Below are 20,518 nucleotides of genomic sequence, written 5' to 3'. Positions count from 1 at the left end.
CCCCCCTAAAGAATCACCCCAGAGGGGGGGACTGGAGGGTCCTTTGAGCCCCCAGTTCCACGTCCAAGACGAGGGGATGGGCTTGTGATGGATCCTTGAGAGCGGGAATGGATTTCCAACAAGCAAATGGCAATTTTCTACCTGTGTTCTGTACCTGTTTTCTATGTGTGTGGTCTTTCTTAAATGTCAAACTCTTGTATTTTTGTGGTTTCTATATGCAGCAGGACTGATGGCTGTGAGGGTGCACGCTGTTTTTGTAAAATATTCCTTAGCCAGTTTTCCCCCCACCTCCCCCCCCAAAAAAAAAAAAAAGAGGGGAAAACCTGAATTATTCACATTTTCATTGGCTTGTACCTGCATGTACAGTATTGGGGCAGCAAGTGAAGATGATTAAAGCCAGCTTGAAAACTTTCTTCTGTGCTTGAGTCGAGCTTTTCAAAACATGCAGCCCAAACAAGTCACCCATCAGACACACTGGGGAGGAAGGGAAAAGGAGAAACTCCTTTTTTTTTTTTTTTTTTTTGCTGGAAAAAGCAGGTTTTGACTTGAGGAAAGAAATACCATCATTAACAAGCAGAGTACCATCAGCTCAAGGCCCCCACAAGGATCTCTGAGCTCTCCCTGCAGCTGCACAGCCACCCCCAAACCTCCCTGGCTGTGCTTCAGGTGACTCCCAAATCCCAGCCAACCTTCCCTGAGGGTGGGGAGGGACTTTGGGACAAGGGCCTGGAGGGACAGGACACAGGGAATGGCTTCCCACTGCCAGAGGGCAGGGTTGGATGGGAGACTGGGAGGGAATCCTTCCCTGGGAGGGTGAGGAGGCCCTGGCACAGGGTGCCCAGAGAAGCTGTGGCTGCCCCATCCCTGGGAGTGTCCAAGGCCAGGTTGGAGCAACCTGGGATAGTGGGAGGTGTCCCTGCCCATGGATTCGTGGGATTGGATGATCCTTCAGCTCCCTCCCAACCCAAACCCATTCTATTCCCTAATTTTATCATTTTTAACTTTTTGTGCAACCTTAAAATGCACCTTTTGGCTGAGCCTTGCTCAGGTTCTGTTGAAAAAATGGGTGTAAAAGCTGAATAATTCAAGTCCCCCACCCCAAACTCTTCTATATAAAAGCATCCACTGACCTGACTGTGCCTGGCTGAGCCCAGTTCTTGGGAGTGCTGGCAGCCCCTCAGCTCCTTGGCATTTGGGACACGGCCTTGGAATTTGGGCTGGAACCCCCCAAAATCCCCACACCTGGAATGAGCAACTCACCCTGACCCCACCACTGAAACACCTGCTGGTTAAAAATCCCACAGAGCCAAGGGGGAGATTTCACTGCAATGTTTTATTTGGGAATTTACATATCCACAGGAGAAAGCAGACCACAGTCTGACCTCTTGCTCAGGGCTGATGACTTTGAAGCAGTTTGTGTGTTCTACTGGAGATGAGAAAAGAAAACCTGCCTAAGATTCAAAAATGTCCAAAAAGCGAGCCAGGAAAAGGGGACCAGGATTACACAGGAAAAACAACAACAACCAAAAAGAAAACAAACAAAAAAATATATGAAAAAAGTATAAATTAGGATGTCATAGTCATTTTTAAAAGTGTAAGAAAACTCGCAGTGGGCTCTGAGCCCCGGATAAGTTAACTCTCAGTTAAGATTGTTAAAAGTTTAAATACATCAAATGCCAACAATCAGACAGAAAAAGCCACTCTGAAGTGCAAGTTTCACATTCCATGGGCTTTGCCCCCACACCGGGCGAGAATCCTGCTGGCTCAGGGGGGGAGGGACGGGGGGGCTTCCCAAGGACTTTGGTTCCAATGAGGGGCAGAGAGCTGAGAACTCGCTCAAGGGAGGAGGTAGCAAGGCTTGCTTGCCCCTGGGCTCAGGGGAAATCCAGTTCCTCAGCACCAAACGAGGTTTCCCACCCCTCTAACTAACCCCAAACCTACTAACACTGGAGTTTGAAGTGACAAGGCCTGGCTTCAGCAGGCAGAACGAAGGAGAGATTCTGTCAGTCCCACCTTTGCCCAGCAGGACATCAAGTGCTACCCAGAGGAGGTTTGTGCAAGGAGGGGGATCCCCCCTGACTGTGCATTGACTGTGCTGGGGACGGGGGAGCTCATGGGCTGCTCACCGAGGAGGTGTCACCCTGTGTGACAGTGACAAGGCAGAGATGGGGCTCTGGGGGAGGTGGAAGGGTCTGGGGCTGGGCAGCCCCAAAAAGGAAAAACCCTGAATGTCTCATGGAGAGCAGGTTTGAAGAACAGAACAGAAGGCAAAAATGGTCACAACGCGAGGGCTCATTTCCACATCGGGGAGCTGAGGGACTGATTGCTGCCCTGGGCTCCCCCTCCTCCCATGGACTGGCCATAGCCCATCATCCCGTTGGCTCCATAGAAGTTCATCCCAGCCATCTGCTGGGTCACCTGCAGAGGGGAGAGGGGAGAGGAGGGAGGTCAGGAGGTGTCCTGGATCCAGCCCAAACTCGGGCTCCACAGCACATTCCAGGTTGGAGCAGAAGTTCTTCTGAAGAGTTAAGGTGAGCAGCTCTGGGGCTCCCAGGCATGAGAGGACATGGGATTGGGATTAGGCTGTGTCAGGGAAGCTTTAGGTTGGACATCAGGAGGGATTTCTTCCTGGAAGGGTTGTTAAGCATTGGAAGGGGCTGCCCAGGGAGGTTTGGAGTCCCCATCCCTGGAGGTGTCCAAGGAATAACTGGATGTGATCCTCAGTGCTCTGGGCTGGGGGACAAGGTGGGGATGGGGCACAGGGTGGATCCATGGGCTGGGAGGGCTTTTCCAACCTCAGTGACCCTGGGACTCCCCATCCCTGGGGGTGTCCAAGGAATAACTGGATGTGACCCTCAGTGCTCTGGGCTGGGGCACAGAGTGGACTCCATGGGCTGGGAGGGCTTTTCCAACCTCAGTGCCTCTGGGACTCCCCTCCCCACAATCTGAGCTGTTGTCCCACAGATATTTGCTCTCCCCCAAGCACAAACCCCCGTGTGACCCCCCCTCTCCCTCCACACCAACCCTGCCCACCCCAGGGAGCCTCCACGGCCCATCCCAGCTCCCTCCCTGCCCTCCCCCTGTTCCCAGCAGTGCCCCCTGACCTGGGCAATGTTCCACTGCAGCTGCTGGGTGGGCTGGACCCCGTAGACGGGCGGTGGCACCGCCGCCACCCCGGCCACGTACCCGCCCTGCTGGGCGCCCATGACGCCGTTGGGGACGCCCAGCACGGCCGCCTGCACGCTGCCCACGTAGCCAGCTGGGATGGCCAGGGGGGCCACCATGCCCCCGGGCCCGGGCTGGGCCACCATGCCCACCGAGGGGGCCAGCAGACCCCCCATCATGCTGCCCGACGGGGTCACGCCCGGAAAACTGGGATAGGCGGCGGGATACGGGATCTGAGCAGGGGCCATGAACATCGCTCCTGGGGACAGGCAGGGGGGGAGCAGGGAGGGAGTTCATTGACCTTCCAACCCCAACCCCTTCCAACCCCAACCCAACCCCTTCCAACCCCAACCCAACCCCTTCCAATCCCAACCCCTTCCAATCCCAACCCCTTCCAACCCCAACCCCTTCCAACCCCAACCCCTTCCAATCCCAACCCCTTCCAACCCCAACCCCTTCCAACCCCAACCCCTTCCAACCCCAACCCCTTCCAATCCCAACCCAACCCCTTCCAATCCCAACCCAACCCCTTCCAATCCCAACCCAACCCCTTCCAATCCCAACCCAACCCCTTCCAATCCCAACCCAACCCCTTCCAACCCCAACCCAACCCCTTCCAACCCCAACCCCTTCCAATCCCAACCCAACCCCTTCCAATCCCAACCCAACCCCTTCCAATCCCAACCCAACCCCTTCCAACCCCAACCCAACCCCTTCCAATCCCAACCCCTTCCAATCCCAACCCCTTCCAATCCCAACCCCTTTCAACCCCAACCCCTTTCAACCCCAACCCCACACTCAGCTGCTCCTTGTGTTCCCAAGAGAGGGGAGAGGGGCTCTGGACAGGGATGTGTGGTGACAGGACACAGGGAATGGCTTCCCACTGCCAGAGGGCAGGGTTGGATGGGAGATTGGGAAGGAATCCTTCCCTGTAGGGTGGGGAGGCCCTGGCACAGGTTGCCCAGAGAAGCTGTAGCTGCCCCATCCCTGGGAGTGTCCAAGGCCAGCTTGGAGCAACCTGAGCTAGTGGGAGGTGTCCCTGCCCATGGCAGGGGTGGGACTGGATGAGCTTTAAGGTCCCTTCCCACCCAAACCATTGTGGGATTCTCAAGGACCACCCACATTCCCACATCCCTGTCAGCTGCCAGGACACCCCTCCCACCCCAAACCAGTGCTGTCCACGAGCAGCTCAGCCCTGAGGTACCTTGGGCAGGCAGCTGGGGGGTCTGGGAGCCATACAGGGACAGGATGGAGTCCTTGGAGAGCTGCTTCTTCCCCACTTCCTCCCCTTTGCCTCCGGGCTCAGGGAAGAGGTTCAGGTTTTCGGGAACAGAACCGGCGCTCCCAGAGGTCGGCATCGAGCCAAGGACCTGAGACAGGGACAGGGATTGGGGCAGCACGTGCCCCCAGCCCCAGGGAGGGCACCAGGGATCGGCCCCTCAGCCCTGCTCTGTGCAGGGACACGTGGCAGGACAAGGGCTCACGTCAAAGAGGGCAAATTTAGCTGAAGGAGGGTATTTTAGGAATGAATTCCCACCCCTGGAAGCGCTCAAGGCCAGGTCGAACAGGGTTTGGAGCAACCTGGCCTAGTGGAAGGTGTCCCTGTTCACTGAAAGGATGAGATGACCTTTAGGGGCCCTTCCCCCCCAAATTATCCCGTGGTTCCATGACCCAACCAGGCCTTGCTGAGCACCAGCACTCCCTGCTCACCCTCCTGGAGTCTGAGCTTGATCCCACTGATGCAAAGAGGTCCAGGTCCTTCTCCAGGCTGCTGGGCCTGCCATTGGTGACAGGGGTTGTCACAGGAGCATCTGGGAGAGACAGAGCTGTGCTGGCTGTCCCCACACGGGCTGGGGGACACCTCCTTGCCCTCCCTGCCAAGGTGCCACCCCACCCAGTGACCTGATCCACACTGCCAGCACCTCCCTCATCCTTCTGGGCCATGGGAGGAACTGGAGCAGGACTCAGGAAGTGTCCTGTGTGAGCTGTTAACCCCAGAGCTGCAGTGTGTGCTGACCACAGAGCTGCTCCTGCAACACTCCAGGCACAAAACTGCTCCAGCATAAAGGAAAACACCAGGAAAAATGCTCCTGTTGCAGCACTGAGGGCTGGGCTTGGGCTGCACTGGAGCAGTTCAAGCAGAACACTCCAGTCTTCCTATTGTTCACCTGACAGGGAAAATCACCACTAAAAGCTCATCAAATTCACCAGATGGGTTTATAAAGTCACTCAAACCAGGGCAAAAGGGCTGGAAAGGCTCTTACCAAGTCCCAGCAAGTCCATTACTGGCTCAGATTTAGGAGAACTTTTTCTAGACTGCTGCATTTCTTCTTTCTTTTGAGGCTGGAGGGAGGGAAAGAACACCACAAGTCTTGCTCAGATTTGGGGTTTACTTTGTTGTGTCTGAGGCTTTAATGAGATTAACCCTTGAAATCCTTTTTGGATGTAAGTGAAAGAAGTGGAAAATGAAAGTGGAATTCTCTTTGCTCTGCCAAAAAGAGAATTTCAGAGCGAATGTTACTGAGCTGTCTTATTGCCCCAACAGGTTGGAGCCCACTGTCAAATCCAAGCAGGCTCTAAAACTAGGGAAAAGGAGCTGCTCAGGCTGGAAAACTGAGCAGGGAATAGCTGGATTCCAATCTGCTCTGCAGTGCAAGGCAGAGAGCATCTGCTTAATATCTGGGTGAGCAGAGGAAAACAAGCTCCCACCAGCAGAGTGACTCAAAGCACCCACTGCTATGACTGAGGGCAGAAAAAATGCTCCCAGAGCAGGCTGGAGGGGCCTCCACCACTGACCCACCACCATCCCCTCTGCTCTTACCATTTTCACCTTCTCAAAGATGATGGGTTCCAGTTTTCTTTCTGATATGGGCTCGTTGCTCCTTTTCCATTTGTCATCTTTTTCTTTCTGTCAGGGAACACACACTGAGGTGAGGGGGCAGAGCTCAGCATCACACCAGGAGGAAGCTCACACATGATGCTGTCACTGACCTGAAAACCCTCAGATGCAGCTAAAGGGCTGTATTTGAGCTCCAGATTTTTTTTATCTGTCCTGCTCTGAGCAAGGAACTGGACAAGACCCCTCAAAGATCTCCTCCAATTTAAATTCTTCCTCCCTGACTGGCTGCAACCAGCCCTGGAGGAGGGATTAGCCACTGATACAGGAATTATTTAAACTGGTTTTTCATAACAAAACTGACCATCACACCAAGGCAAAGTTCATACATGATGCTGGTACTGATCTGAAAACCCTCAGATTTTAGGCACAGATTTGTCCTGCTCTGAGCAAGGAACTGGACAAGACTCCTCAAAGATCCCCAATTTAAATTCTTCCTCCCTGACTGGCTGCAAGCAGCCCTGGAGGAGGGATTAGTCACTGATACAGGAATTATTTAAACTGGTTTTTCATAACTGACCATCACACCAGGACAAAGTTCATACATGATGCTGGCACTGAAATGAAAACCTGATCTGATTTGATCAGGTACCTAAAATCTGATCTGGTTTTAGGCACAGATTTATCTGTCCTGCTCTGAGCAAGGAACTGGACAAGACCCCTCAATGATCTCCTCCAATTTAAATTCTCCCTCCCTGACTGGCTGCAAGCAGCCCTGGAGGAGGGATTAATCACTGCTCCAGGAAACACTGGAGCTGTATTTTCACCCAGGCACTCCCAGGACAGACTCACATCCACCCCTGTAGGCTCAGGAGTGCCCAGAGACTGACCCTGAATGCACTGATGTCGATGCTCCTGTCCATGTATTTCTTCTTCTCGTATTTATCCCGGATGAAACTCTCCACAGCTCTTCAGCAGCTCGTTAAGGACAAAGGAATCCAAAATAGAAGCCTTACGTGGTATTATTTGACAAGTAGGTACAAGGTACAGGCTGTAACTAAACTAATGACTGCTTAAAGAGCATTTCCAGCAGTAACTTTCTTAAAATAATTTAGTGCTGGATCCAAACCCCCCCTTTAGCTGCTCGATTTTTTGCCCTTGGGTTATTCCAAGCATGACAGTGCTATAAAAGGTGCATTAAATCAGGGCTTAGATTCTCAGAGTGTTTTCTTCACTGTTTTAGACTCACTCCTTGTCATCAGCACAGATTACAGTGGCCAGCACTGGATCCTGCACATAAAAAAGCACCTCAGGCACCAGCTTAAGACACAAAAAATGAGGGTGGAGAGGTGCTCCTGTGGGGGTTTTTTGGGTTCATGTCACTGTCCCCCTGTTCACTCAGCAACCAGAAACCCTCCTGGAAGGTCAAAGCTACAGCTCTTAAGTTTTCAGGAGCATTAAATCTTTTTATCATGGAATCATGGAATGCTTTGGGTTGGAAGGGACCTTAAGGATCACCTAATTCCAACCCCTGCCACAGGCAGGGACACCTTCCACTAGCCCAGGTTGCTCCAAACTGGCCTTGGACACTTCCAGGGATGGAGCAGCCACAGCTAATCTGGGAAATCCATTCCTCACAGGGAAGAACTTCTCCCTAATATCCCATCCAACCCTGCCCTCTGGCAGTGGGAAGCCATTCCCTGTGCCCTTGGAAACAGTCCCTCCCCACCTTTCCTGCAGCTCCCTCAGGCACTGAAGGCCACAGTGAGGTCTCCAGTGAGCTTTGGAAACACTCAGCCCTTTGGAAAGGCCCACCCTCCCACTTCCCACAGCTCCCAGGTGTGGAACAGCTCCCTGGGGTGACTTTGGTGTCCCAGTTCTCCTCCCCCAGAGCTCAGCACCAATCCTCAATCCTTCCCCCCCCTCCTCAGGCTTGGGGGAAGCTCAGGGGAGTCAAAACTCTTGCTCAGCTCCTGCCAGGGGTGCAGCTCCAAAGCTCTGGCTCCCTGTTTTCCCCTGGAGAAAGGATGCTGGTCTGTCTGAGGTCTCCTGAAGTTCTCGGGCAGGAAGGCTTCGTAGAGCCGGTTTGCTTTGCCATTTCCCATCTCCTGCACACACTGGAAAAAAAACCCAGAGAGCCCTTGAACTGGTGCATTCCCAGACATCAAAGCTCTCCCAAGTGCAGCCCTGAGGATTCCAGGCAGGGGTGGATTTCTGAGCCCTGCCTGGACCCAAAAATCACTCTTCACCTGTCAGGGGAATCCTGGTGCAGCTGCTACCCCCAATCCCTCCAGCATTCCCACTTTTCCTCCTGGACCCAGATTCTCCTCCTCCTCCAGCCCCTTTTCCCCCAATCCCTCCAGCATTCCCACTTTTATTCCAGGATCCAGATTCTCCTCCTCCTCCAGCCCCTTTTCCTCCAATCCCTCCAGCATTCCCACCTTTCCTCCTGGATCCAGATTCTCCTCCTCCTCCAGCCCCTTTTCCTCCAATCCCTCCAGAATTCCCACTTTTCCTCCTGGACCCAGATTCTCCTCCTCCTCCAGTCCCTTTTCCCCCAATCCCCCCAGAATTCCCACTTTTCCCCACCCAGTGCCTCCTGTACAATTACCCACTCCTAAGCACCACGGCCCAATATTTAGTCAGAGACAAGACAAATATCACATTAGCAGCCCCAAGTCCCTCTGGAAATCCAGGATTTGGCTCCTGGAAACCTCAGGGAGAGGAGGTGGGGGCAGCAGCTCCAGGCAGCAGCAGCCTTTGGCAGTTTAACAAACAGCACTTGCAGCTCATTTGTCTTTACCCTCTGAAATGATGACATTTTCCCATCCCAACATCATCTTCTTGCTGCTCTTCCCACATTTTCGGGCTACTCAGGCTCTGGCTACTCCCAATTTTATGGAGCCCCCCTAGCAAACCCTGTATTTATTCATTCCACCCTCATTACCTGGATCTGCTCCTGTGTCCACTGGTCGAGGTTGACGGATTTGACCCTGGAGATGTGAACTCCCAGGTTCCTGTGGATGCCAGCACAGCGGATGCAGATGAACACCCCGAGATTCCAGGAGGCCCATCGTGGCCCTGCAAAGAGACACGAGGGGTTCACCCCAACTCCCACCCCTGTGGTGGCCTCGAGCAGCTCAGAAACTACCAAGTGAACTGGGACTGAGGTGTCTGCGTTCTCCCCCACGTCAGAAAGCGGAATTAGGCAGCAGCAGGATGTTTAAATTGTTATATTTGGAGGGTTTTCTTGCCTCCCTCTTCCATCCACGCAAAACAAGCAGCTCTTAGAGGAAGAAGGAAGAAAACACCCACAACCCCCCGAGCTCTGCTCAGCCAGAAGTAGCAGCCATGTCAACTCAAGTTTGTGCTCCTGCTTTTTTTTCCTTCTTTCTCAGGTAACCTCCCTGCAGTGCAATCAGCTCCAGAACGTTCCTTTGCTGCTGTAGGAACAGCAGCAAGAATTCCTCAGCGTGGGAATTGCACCACCAGCCTCAGGCAGGAGGGCCCAGCCCAGCCAGGAGAGCAGCACCAAGCCCAGGATTTGGCCCCCCCAAAAAAACGTGGAGCCCCAGGTTGCAATCCCAGCACTTGGTCAGTTCACTCCACAGTTTCCACAGCCCCCAGGTGGGAATTCCAAGTTCCACCCTGATCCCAGGTTGGCATGCAGCTGGGGCAGGCAGGAGAGCTCCAGGGTGTGGGAGGACACATCATGCCAGGGATAAAAAAAACACCACAAGGGAAAGATTATTAACAGGCTTAGATTTGCAACCCCCCTGCACCCAGGAAACCCAGCAGGGCATCACCCAGGGCTGGGCAGAGTCCACAGGTCCTCCCACCCCTCCCAGCCCCTCTCCCAGCCCTCAGTCCTGCTTTAAAACTCATTTTATTTAAAAAAAAAACTACCCCCCCTGGCTGGAGTTTGCAGCCAGCCCCAGTTGGGGTGTCCAGCCCTCACCACCTTGCACAGGGAAGGGGCCAAAGCCTGAATGAGGGACCTGAAAGCCTCCAACCAACTGTGCCAGCCCCTTTTTCCAGGCATTGCTGCAGAGGAAGAGTTATCCTGCTAAAATAGCAAAGCCTAAAGCTAATGAGAGTGAGGTGGGAGGGGGGAAAGTGTAATTTCAAAACCCTAAAAAAGCAGTGCTGTGTTTGAGGCTCTGGATATGCTGGGAACAGTTTCATTCCTATTTATGGGGAAAGTCTGGAGCATCCTGAGGGCTTTGGGGCTGTTAATGCAAACCCTTTCCAGGATAACCTCTAACTTACCTCCAGTACCTGTTCCAGGGAACTCATGATTTAAAAAAAAAAGCTTTTATTAAGTCTTCTGGCCTTTCCTGCCATCACTGGCTGCTTTTTCCCTCAAGAGTGGCCCTTGAGAACGATATTAATTTAACAGAGCTGATGAATTCAGTTCCCAGTTTAGGAACAGCTCTTGGTGAAGACCTGATTAAAAGCACACCCTTGTTCATTTATTATACCCACCAGAACCTGGGATTGACTCCATCACAGCAGAATCCATAAATTTAGCATGTTAAACAGTAAGGACCTGGAATAAAAGCCTCGCTCAGGGTCAGCCAGGATCCCTCCCTGGGCTCCCACAGGGAATTCTCTCCCAGCCACACCATAACGTGAGACTGCAGGCAGGATTAAGCCTGAGAGTCAAGGTTAGATTTAAACTCTGGATATATTTAGCCTTTATAGGACTAAAAGGATTAATAGGCAGATACTCCAGCGGGGCTGGAGTAATCAGCTCACTGTTGTCACATGGAGCCACCACAACCTGCCACCACCAACATGACTCAGGGGTGCAAAGTGTCACTTCAGTGGCACTTCAGGGGCTGGGACAGCAAGGACTGAGTGCAGGACTGACAGCTGCACTGCTAAATCCCAGCTCTGGGTGACCCCAGGATGGAGAAGCCTCGTTATGCCAGGGAATATTTAAAAAAAAAATAATACACAGGCTTTTAAAAATCCTCCCAGCAGGTGGTTGGGCTGTATAAATACATTATTGGGTTGTATAAATACATTATACAACAGGGGGGAGCTCCGAGCTGCTGATATTCTGGGTGTCCTTGCTGAGCCAGGAGGTGCTACAAGAAAGGCTTCAAATCTGTGGATCTGCCACTAAAATATCCCCCCAGCTCAGACTGGGCTGGGCAGGGCTCTGGGGAAATTTCCCCAGGGTTCCACATCTGGTTTCAAGGTGACAGACCTGAAAAAAAAATCCCCAGGTGGTTTTTGCAGATGGGAGTTCCATCACATGCTGCAGCATTTGACTCCCCAAAAAATGAAACTGTGCAGAAAATCCAGTGACTGAGGGGGGGGGAAACACCCTGGTTGGAGCAGAGGGGAAAGTTTTTCAGAGAAAAATGGGTTTTTATCAGTAAATAAGGACAGAGCAGCGTTCATCAGCGTTGCTGGAGCTGCCCTGGGGCACTATCACCCCTTGCAGCCTTTGGGCACACCCTGACACTCACAGGGAATCATGGATTTATCTCCAGGAGGTTTGAAAACAGTTAAACCACTAGAAAGAACCATTAAAGAAGTTGTTCCTCCCGTGAATTAACTCTGGTTAATGTTATAAAAACAGTCCCCTCGAGGCTGAGCATCCTTGGAGCCACCAGAGCTGGAGGGTGAGATGGAACCTCCCTTCCCACATGGAAAACTGGGAGTTTGCCCCAGTGACAACCAGGATCAGCCACTCCTGGTGCTGTGTTTCAGCATCAGGGCTGATTTTAACACCCAGGGAAAAGGAAGGCTCTGGCACCAACCCAGCTGGGCAAAGCCTGTCCTGCTGTGCTGCCCCCGTGCCTCAGCTCACACCTGCACAAATCCCTCCTGGATCCAACAACCCCACACTTGTGAGCAAGAATCCAGGGAGATTCCAGAGCCCAGCTATCCCTCAGCCCTGGCACCACACTTAGGTCAGACCAGACCACCCTGGGGGACGTTCCCAGCCTGGCAGTGCCTGCAGGAAGATCAGGAGCTCCAAAAGCATCCCCTGCTCAGCCAGCCCTGACTTTACAAAGCTGCACTGAACACTTGAATGGATTCCTGGGGGAGGATGCACCAGCCAGAGGCTCAGCTGCCCAGCCAGTGCTCCAGGAGACACTTCCACAGCCTGTTTTACATCCCAGCCTGTCAAAATAAACACCACATACCAAGCTGGTCACACACCAGCTCCCAGCTAAGCCACAAGTCATCAATGCTGCAAGGGCTGCTGAGTGCTCTGAATTACTGAAAAGGCTCCCAATCCCCTCCAAAACCCCAGCACAGCCTGAGGAGTCCACTTCAAGTGAGTCACTCGCTCTGAGTTCACCCCCCTGAGTGGTTTTAAATGAGAAATCCCGAGGGGATTCACTCCTCACCCTTTATTCAGGCCCCAGATTTTGGCTGAAGCTCCCCCCTGCAACTTTCTGCAGCAATAACCCTCCAGAAGGCATTTAAAAATAAAACAGGAGTTGGCTGCAAAAGCCACTGCTCTTTTGAGAAGGAGGGTCAGGAAAAAAATAGCTGCTTTCATGGGCAGGGAGGAGAGAACATCACTGCTCAGAGCCTGATGAAATATTCCCAGTGCAGACAACCCCTGCCTGGGAGCATCCAGGGAAACATTCCCATGGATCCCACTGACATGGTGGGGATACAGCACCATCCAGCCATCCCTGGAGCAGCCCCAGGGAGAGGAGGGAGCGGGATAAGCCCTGGGAGGTGACTGTTCCAGCCTCCCTCACGCTGGGCATGGAGGTTCCTGGTCCAGCCCGAGCTGGGAAGTCCCACTTTTTCCAAAGGCAAATGAGGAACCACCCAAGGACCCAGGAGCTTCCTTTGCCCCGTGGTTTCCTTGCTCCAGAAGGTTGCTTAAGGACTTGGTGACGCTGTGACAAAGCCTGTCTTGCAAAACAACTTCCTCTGCCCTTTGCTGGAAGGTCTGTTGTGCAGCTCAGTGCTCCAGAGCCTGGGGGAACCCTAAAAAAATCCCAAAAGCTCAAAATTCTGCTGTGGCACAGGATATTCTGGGGTGGAAGGGACCCCCGAGGCTCATCAAGGCCCAGCTGTGCCAGGGATGGCTCATGCAGGGATCAAACCCTTGGTGTTCACCAGCACCAGCCTCTGACCAGGTGGGTTCAGTCATTAACACGGATTAATTGCAAATATACATAGGAAAAAATACATAGGAAAAAAATATATGTAGGAAAAAAATATATATAGGAGAAAAAATATATATAGCAAAAAATATATATAGGAAAAAATATATAGGAAAAAATATATATAGAAAAATATATATATAGAAAAAAATATATATAGGAAAAATATATATATAGGAAAAATATATTTAGGAAAAAATATATATATTTAGGAAAAATATATATATAGGAAAAAATATATATATTTAGGAAAAATATATATATTTAGGAAAAATATATATATTTAGGAAAAATATATATATTTAGGAAAAATATATATATTTAGGAAAAATATATATATTTAGGAAAAATATATATATAGGAGAAAAAAATATATATAGGAAAAATATATATAGGAAAAATATATATAGGAAAAATATATATAGGAAAAATATATATAGGAAAAAATATATATAGGAAAAATATATATAGGAAAAATATATATATAGGAAAAATATATATATAGGAAAAATATATATATAGGAAAAATATATATATAGGAAAAATATATATATAGGAAAAATATATATATAGGAAAAATATATATATAGGAAAAATATATATATAGGAAAATATATATATAGGAAAAATATATATATAGGAAAAATATATATATAGGAAAAATATATATATAGGAAAAATATATATATAGGAAAAAAATATATATAGGAAAAATATATATATAGGAAAAATATATATATAGGAAAAATATATATAGGAAAAATATATATAGGAAAAAATGTATATAGGAAAAAATATATATATTAACCACCATTTGCAGGAAGAGCCAGAAGCAACTACAAGGTTGAGAATATTCCCTCCAACAGCTTCCAGCTCTGCCTTAAAAATCTTCTTGGTCTATTGGCAACCAGGACACTCTTCCCCAAAGCCATGGGGTACCTCGCTGGCCAAGTCCCACCAAGCTGCTTCTGGCTGTTTCCTCTCAGAACAGGCTTGAAATCTTCCACAAACACCCAATATTTGAGGGCTTTGGAGGCAGCATTTCAGTGCAGGGCTTATCTCTGGTACCATCCCTGAGCTGTGGTGAGAGCAGCACAGAGGAGGGAGGTGGAGGAGAGGAAAAAAGATGCTGTGAACAGCAGGGTGGGGCCTTCCTGCTGCTGCAGAAAGTGAGGTTTGCACTTGAGCCAATCAGCCGTGAAAGGGAACAATTTTGAGCAGTGACACGACAGCAATCCAGGCAAGGGGACTGGGTGACATCACCAATATTGATGATGACACAGCCTGAAAATATATATACGTTTATAAATCAAGCCATGTCCTTCCTGTACCATTTTTAACCAAAACCACACACCAGCCAATCCTGGAAGCTGCAGGTTTCAAGGGGGCCTGAATTCCCATGAATTACAAAAAAAAATTCAGGTGGTGGGTAAACACCAGCTCTGTGTCCAAAAGCACCTGTGAACAGCAGCAGGATGGGAGCTCTCCCATCACTGCACTGAGTTGAATTTTGCTGCCATTCAATCCCTTCCAAGATGTTTTTTCAATTCATCACTTCACTCTAAAAATATTTAGACCCTGTTTTCCAATCTCCTTTGAGTTGGGGAGCTTTCAGAAGCCGTTAAGTCCTTAAAATACCTCCTAAAAGAGGAAGGAGTGGCAGGTCCTGGGTCACTTTTTGTTTGATTGATAATCTGGATAACCTCTTCAATATCTGGAGCTGAACATGAACTGCTTTTCACTCTCTCTTGACATTCCTGAGGAAAGGGCACAACCTGGCCAGCAAGGAGTGGCAAAAACAGAGGTAAAGAATTCATTAAAGCACTGAATGTCCAGTCCCAGCACAGGTAAGTCCAGCTCCACACTCCATTTCTCTTCAGAGCTCCAGTCCTGGATTTCCTGGGACACATGGAATGATCACTACTGGGGATCAACCAAGAGGAGACCAAAGATTTTCCTGGTTTGAAAAGCTCCCTGCATTCTGGAGGCTGAGCTCCCTTTGCACTGCAGAGCCTGGCACGGGAGCTGTGGGATTCCTTATGTAACTCCCCGCAGTTACTATAGGAACAAACTTCCCCTAAAGTTGCAGCCTGGCATTTTTGGAGCCTTGATTTCCACCCTGTGCCACCCTGCAGTGCCCAGGTGGGTGAGGACAGAGCCAGGTGCCTGTGCCAGGGGGGATTAGCCCTGTCACCTATTCCTGGCAGCTGTGGGGACACAAATCCACGGGTGACTCACAGCTCTGCGGGGCTGTTCTTAAAGGGGATCTTCCCACAGCTCTCCCCAGCACACACTAATTCCACAATAAACCCCTCCTGGTGCTTTTTGCCTTGCTGGAATGGTGAGTTACAACCTCAACACTAATTCCACAAAAAACCCCCCCCTGGTGCTTTTTGCCTTGCTGGAATGGTGAGTTACAACCTCAACACTAATTCCACAAAAAAACCCTGGTGCTTTTTGCCTTGCTGGAATGGTGAGTTACAACTTCAACACTAATTCCACAAAAAACCCCCCTCCTGGTGCTTTTTGCCTTGCTGGAATGGTGAGTTACAGCTTCAGGGGGGGGTTTGTAGGGTCGGGGTGGACAGAGGTGTGATCCCTCCCGGAGCCTCACACTCGGAATCACTGCTCAGATGGAGCTCACCAAAGGCTAAAGTCCAGTTCTGAACATTTGCACTCAACCCAACTGAAATCAATACTTTTTTTACACCCCAAGACTCTCCTTTCAGACCTGCCTTTGGAAGAGCAGGACAGCTCCAAAGCCGAATCCTGGAGGATCACCCAGCAGCTCAGGACTGAAATGAGTGTACAAGCCCACGTGCATCCCTCTGGCAGCTTCCCTTACATAAGGCTGAGCCTTCCCCTCACACAAGATTCCCTGAGCCAAGCTGAGCAGTTTTAGTGCCACCACTGTGGTTTTTGGAGCCCGTTGCAGGCACAGCCTGCACTGCTCCCAGAACCATCCTCCCCCCTCACATGCAGCTGTTCCACAGCTATTTAAAAAGTTACTCCTTGAACTGCTTTGACTGAAAAGGAAATTCAGCTGCGACTCAAGAGGCTGCTGAGGGAGGAGCTGAGTCACACAGATTTTTGGTGAAAACATGGTTTATATTAATATTACTTTGGCTGGACTAAGCCAACTCCCCCCCCCCACGAGCTAATTCCCTCATTCCACTGGAAGTCATCCTTCCTTAACCACCTGTTTAGCCACAAGCTCTCCATCCTGCTTTTCCTCCTTCCCATCCCCACATTTAACCACCTCTGGCCAGGGATTTTCACAGCTCTACCTGGTTTTTTTTTTGGCCAAGACTAAAGAATTAAATCAGGGTTTGGGTTGTGCTCGGCGACAGTTTTCCCATCTAACCAAGTTAGAAGGGGTGGATTTCGGCACAGAACCCCCAGGTCTCACAAGACAAGGGATGAAGGGAAGAGTCAGACAAACCAGGAGGAGCACAGGGCAACCTTAACCGCTGGCCACACACAGAAATCCTCGTGGTGCTCCCTGGGGAGGGACCTGCAGCTCCGACGTCCACAACGGGATCCAAGGAGCCTGTGGGGTGGATGGGACTGGAGAGCAGAGGGGGGGAGAGTTTGGGAGAAGGAGAGAATCAAACAGAATTAGCTGTAGGGTTCAGCAGACCAGCTGGAGAGTCAGAAATGCAGCAGAATCCAGTTAGTGCCACTCAACACAGGCATCCTGTGATCCCTGCAGGACATCGGGACGCTCCCAGCTCAAGGTCACGTCCCCATCTCCTCTGCCCCCTCAGCCTCCAGGGCTCAGCAGTGAATCTGCTCCCAGATGCTCCACACAGGCTGCTCAACAGCCCTGTTATCTGCAGGACACACACATGGAACCACAGCAGCAACAAGAGTGTCCTGGGAAGGGACCTTTCCACGGGAAAGGCTCTGGGAGGAGAGATCCCACATGGGGGAGCAGCAGGTATTCCTTCAAGGGGTTCAAACAGCAAAGGCCTTCAGCAAGAGGGTTATGACAACTCAGCTCCCCCTGCTCTGCTCTGACCCAGGGGGAACTCCCCCCCTGTGCACCCACTCCTGCTCAGCCCCCCCAGTCCTCCCCCAGTTCCCCCAGGCAGGAGGTTTGCAAAGAAAAGAGGAAGCAGCAGCAGAGAGATCTCACCCCACTTCCTCCCAAACAAGCAGCACTGCAGGGTTTGTTGCTGCAGAAGCAAAAACACCCTGAGATTTCCCAGAATGGGTTGGGAGGGACCTTAAAGCTCGTCCAGTGCCACCCTCTGCCATGGGCAGGGACACCTTCCACCAGCCCAGGTTGCTCCAACCTGGCCTGGGACACTTCAGTCACCCGTGCAGATGAGCAGCTTTGCTTCCAGGTATCCCTGGAAGTGCTGAGAGGGACCATCTGGAGCCAGCAAATCCCACATGGCCTCCCCCCAGCACAGCTTTCCTTACTGGGAAAGGAAATTTCAGAAATGTAGATCAAATAAAGTGTTCTCTTCACCCTGCACAGGCCCACCTGGGGCTCATTCCCACGTCCAAAGGGGAACCTTGCTGTTATTCCAGGAGGAACATCAGGCCTTTCTTGCCATCATTGCTCCTCAGAGCGTCCCTGGGAGAGCACCACACTCACCACAACCCCCAAAACTGCCCCAAAAGATGCCCTGAGTGGCAGGAACTGCCCAGAGCTGTTGGCAGAGACACCTCCCCTGGCCACACCCCCCCTCCAGGAGGGGATTTCCCACCTCCAGGAATCTCATTAGTGCAGTGGCTAATTGTGGGGTCGGATAACTCAGTGGATAATTATTGGATCAGATAACTCAGGACAACCCCAGGACTGATGCAATCCCTCCAACCAGCCAGGAGCTGCTTCCAGCTTTGGTGGCAGGGCTGAACCCCTGAACCTTGACTTAATTACAATAATAACGACAATTAACTGGCATTCTGCACTTCCAGGATGTCCCAGGAGCGGGAGCAGCTCCCCCATCACATGCCCCCTGGAGCTGGGGGGTGGGAATTTGTTCCCCTTTTGGGGCTGTTGCTGCCTCGTGCCCCACAACACAAGATAAAGCAGCTATTTTTGCCCTCAGTGCTGGCTCGAGGTGCCAAGAGATAAAGGACTGGCACATGAGGGGAACATCTGCCCTCTGCCAACCCAGGTGTGGAGCAGGAAACCCATCTCTGAGATAAAACAGGTTCTTGGGATGAGGTTACTGCGGGTTTGGGGTTTTTAAGAGCAGGGTTGAAAACAAACCCCAGCATTATAATTTTTCCGTGTTGCTCAGAGGTGCTCTGCAGTTTTTAGGGGGTCACACTGAGGTGGCCAAGTCTCCTGTTTACAGATGGATTTAAAGGCAGTCCCTCCTCCAAGTTCATTTCCAGCAGCTCTTGGGAAAAAAAGGCTCAAGTCCAGATCTCCAAGTGATTAAAATGGCTCATTAAAACAGGATTTTAGGCAACCTCAACTCTTTTGCTACAGGAAAACAAGCATTTCCCAGTAGTAAGTGCAGAACAGAATGTGCATCACCAGGGGACAAGTAAATAGTTTCATTCCTTTGTTTTGTCTCCTGGAATTCAAACATTTAGATACCAGTTCCTCTCTTACCCCCTCCCACTCCTTTCTCAGACAGGTCAGGATCACAACAGGCCTTGAAATCACAGAGACACGGGATGGTTTGGGCTGGGAGGGATCTTAAAGCTCATCCAGTTCCTCCCCCAGGGCAGGGACACTTTCCACTAGACCACGTTGCTCCAAGCTGGCCTTGGACACCTCCAGGGATGGGGCAGCCACAGCTTCTCTGGGCAACCTGTGCCAGGGCCTCCCCACCCTCCCAGGGGAGAATCCAGTGGAAAAGGAAGCAGAGGACAAAACCTTGGCATTCCTGCCGTGGTCCATCATTCCAGGGTGATGCCACAACTCCTCTTTCCTCACCCAGCGTCCCTTTGAACCCCTGTCGGGTCAGGACCAGCCCCGGGTGACAGGATGTGACTCCCCAGCTGGAATTCCCTCCCCAGTTACACAACAGCGCCTTTCCAGGTCTGTCTCCACCCCGAGGAGAGGCCCCCACATCCCGGGAGCCGCTCAATTCCCACGGGGAGCTCCCGGGCTGTTCCCTCCCCATTCCCACCCCGGGCTCGGGGCACCGGCGGGTTCCAGAGGCACTGGGAGCCGCTTCCAGAGGCACATCCCGCTGGGACTCACAGAGAGCCCGACCCCGCTGCGGCCAAACCTGCCCCATTCGGGTTTTTTTTTAACCCTAAACCACCGCACTCTTCCCCCCAAAACCAGCGTGTTCTTCCCCCAAAACCACAGGGGTCCTCCCCCCAAAACCAGCGTGTTCTTTCCCCAAAAACACCACTCTTCCCCCCAAAACCAGCGTGTTCTTCCCCAAAACCACCGTGCTCCCCCCAAACCCCACCGCCCCGGTCCAGCCCCACCCCCCCCCCCCAAACCACCCCCAAACCGCCGGGGCAGCACCGTTGTGACCGCACCGGCCCGGCGGGGTCGGGCTCGAGCTCGGGGCCCTCGCCGGGGGTGTCCCCGAGGAGACACCGGAGAAGCCCCGAGAAGCGACCGCGGCGGGGCTGGGGGGGCACCCAGGGGGGTGACACCTGGGGTGGGGGGGTGTGACACCGGGGGCGGTGCCAGCGGTCGCCCCGCGCTACCTTTGGCCTGGCAGTCGGCGCAGAACTTGTTCTCGTCCTCGGCCAGCAGCCCGGCCAGCACCGCCTGGTACCGCTCCACGTCCCGCACCGACTTGCCCGTCATGGCGGGGCCGGCGCTGCCGCCCGCGGGTCACGGCCGGCGCCGCCGCTTCCGGCTTCCGCCCGGGGGCGGGGCTTCGCCGCGGGGAGGAGCCAATCGCCGCCCGCGCCCCCGAGGCACCGCCCCCACCGCGCGCGCCGCCGGCCCGCCCGCCGGGGATTGGTTGGCGGCGCGGCCGCGGGAGCCAATGGGAGAGGGCGAGGGGCGGGGCCACGGAGGGATGAATGGGCAGGTCACGTGTGAGGGGAATTTGGGGGGGGGGGAGAATTTGGGGTGAATGGGGGAAATTTGGGAGGAATGGGGAGAATTTGGGGGGTTTCGGGAATGGGGGGAATTTGGAGGGAATGGGAGGAATTTAGGGGGAATGGGGGAAACTTGGGGGGAATGGGGGGAGTTTGGGGGGGTTGTGGGGAATTTGGAGAATTTGTGGGGAATGGGGAGAACTTGGGGGGAATGGAAGGAATTTGGGGAGAATGGGAGGAATTTGGGGGGAATGAGGGGAATCTGGGGGGAATGAGAGGAATCTGGGGGAATGGGGGGAATTTGGGGGGTTCAGGGGTTCAGGGGCAGATTTTGAGAAGCTGAGGAGTGCAGGGGTCCTGGCTGATTTGGGAGGGCTGAGGAGGGGCG

General features: G+C 52.1%; 1 protein-coding gene across 1 annotated transcript; it reads right to left on the bottom strand.

Moving 5' to 3' along the window:
- Positions 1-1,314: 1,314 nt before the first annotated feature.
- SMAP2 (small ArfGAP2) lies at positions 1,315-19,957 on the bottom strand. The gene is made up of 10 exons (XM_051794416.1): positions 19,789-19,957; positions 8,949-9,082; positions 8,033-8,118; positions 6,892-6,970; positions 5,987-6,073; positions 5,430-5,508; positions 4,876-4,976; positions 4,370-4,535; positions 3,105-3,424; positions 1,315-2,418 (listed from the first exon to the last, which is right to left on the bottom strand). Exons 1-10 carry the CDS (start codon positions 19,889-19,891, stop codon positions 2,293-2,295), a joined length of 1,281 nt encoding a protein of 426 aa, XP_051650376.1. The 5' UTR covers positions 19,892-19,957; the 3' UTR covers positions 1,315-2,292.
- Between the last annotated feature and the right edge of the window lie 561 nt (positions 19,958-20,518).

This window comes from Manacus candei, unplaced genomic scaffold, assembly GCF_025592945.1.
Source record: "Manacus candei isolate 608988 ecotype Guabito, Panama unplaced genomic scaffold, ASM2559294v1 h1tg000038l, whole genome shotgun sequence".
Lineage (NCBI taxonomy): Eukaryota > Metazoa > Chordata > Aves > Passeriformes > Pipridae > Manacus > Manacus candei.
Note: the sequence above shows the minus strand (reverse complement) of the source record. Positions and strands in the feature narration are given on the sequence as shown.

Excerpts from the sequence above, each read along its gene's own strand:
- SMAP2 (XM_051794416.1), bottom strand. The coding sequence starts at position 19,891 with ATGACGGGCAAGTCGGTGCGGGACGTGGAGCGGTACCAGGCGGTGCTG. Across the intron at positions 5,509-5,986 it reads TCTTTGAGAAGGTGAAAATG|CCTCAAAAGAAAGAAGAAAT; the intron begins GTAAGAGCAGAG and ends CCCTCCCTCCAG. Across the intron at positions 2,419-3,104 it reads TGCAGTGGAACATTGCCCAG|GTGACCCAGCAGATGGCTGG; the intron begins GTCAGGGGGCAC and ends TCCCCTCTGCAG.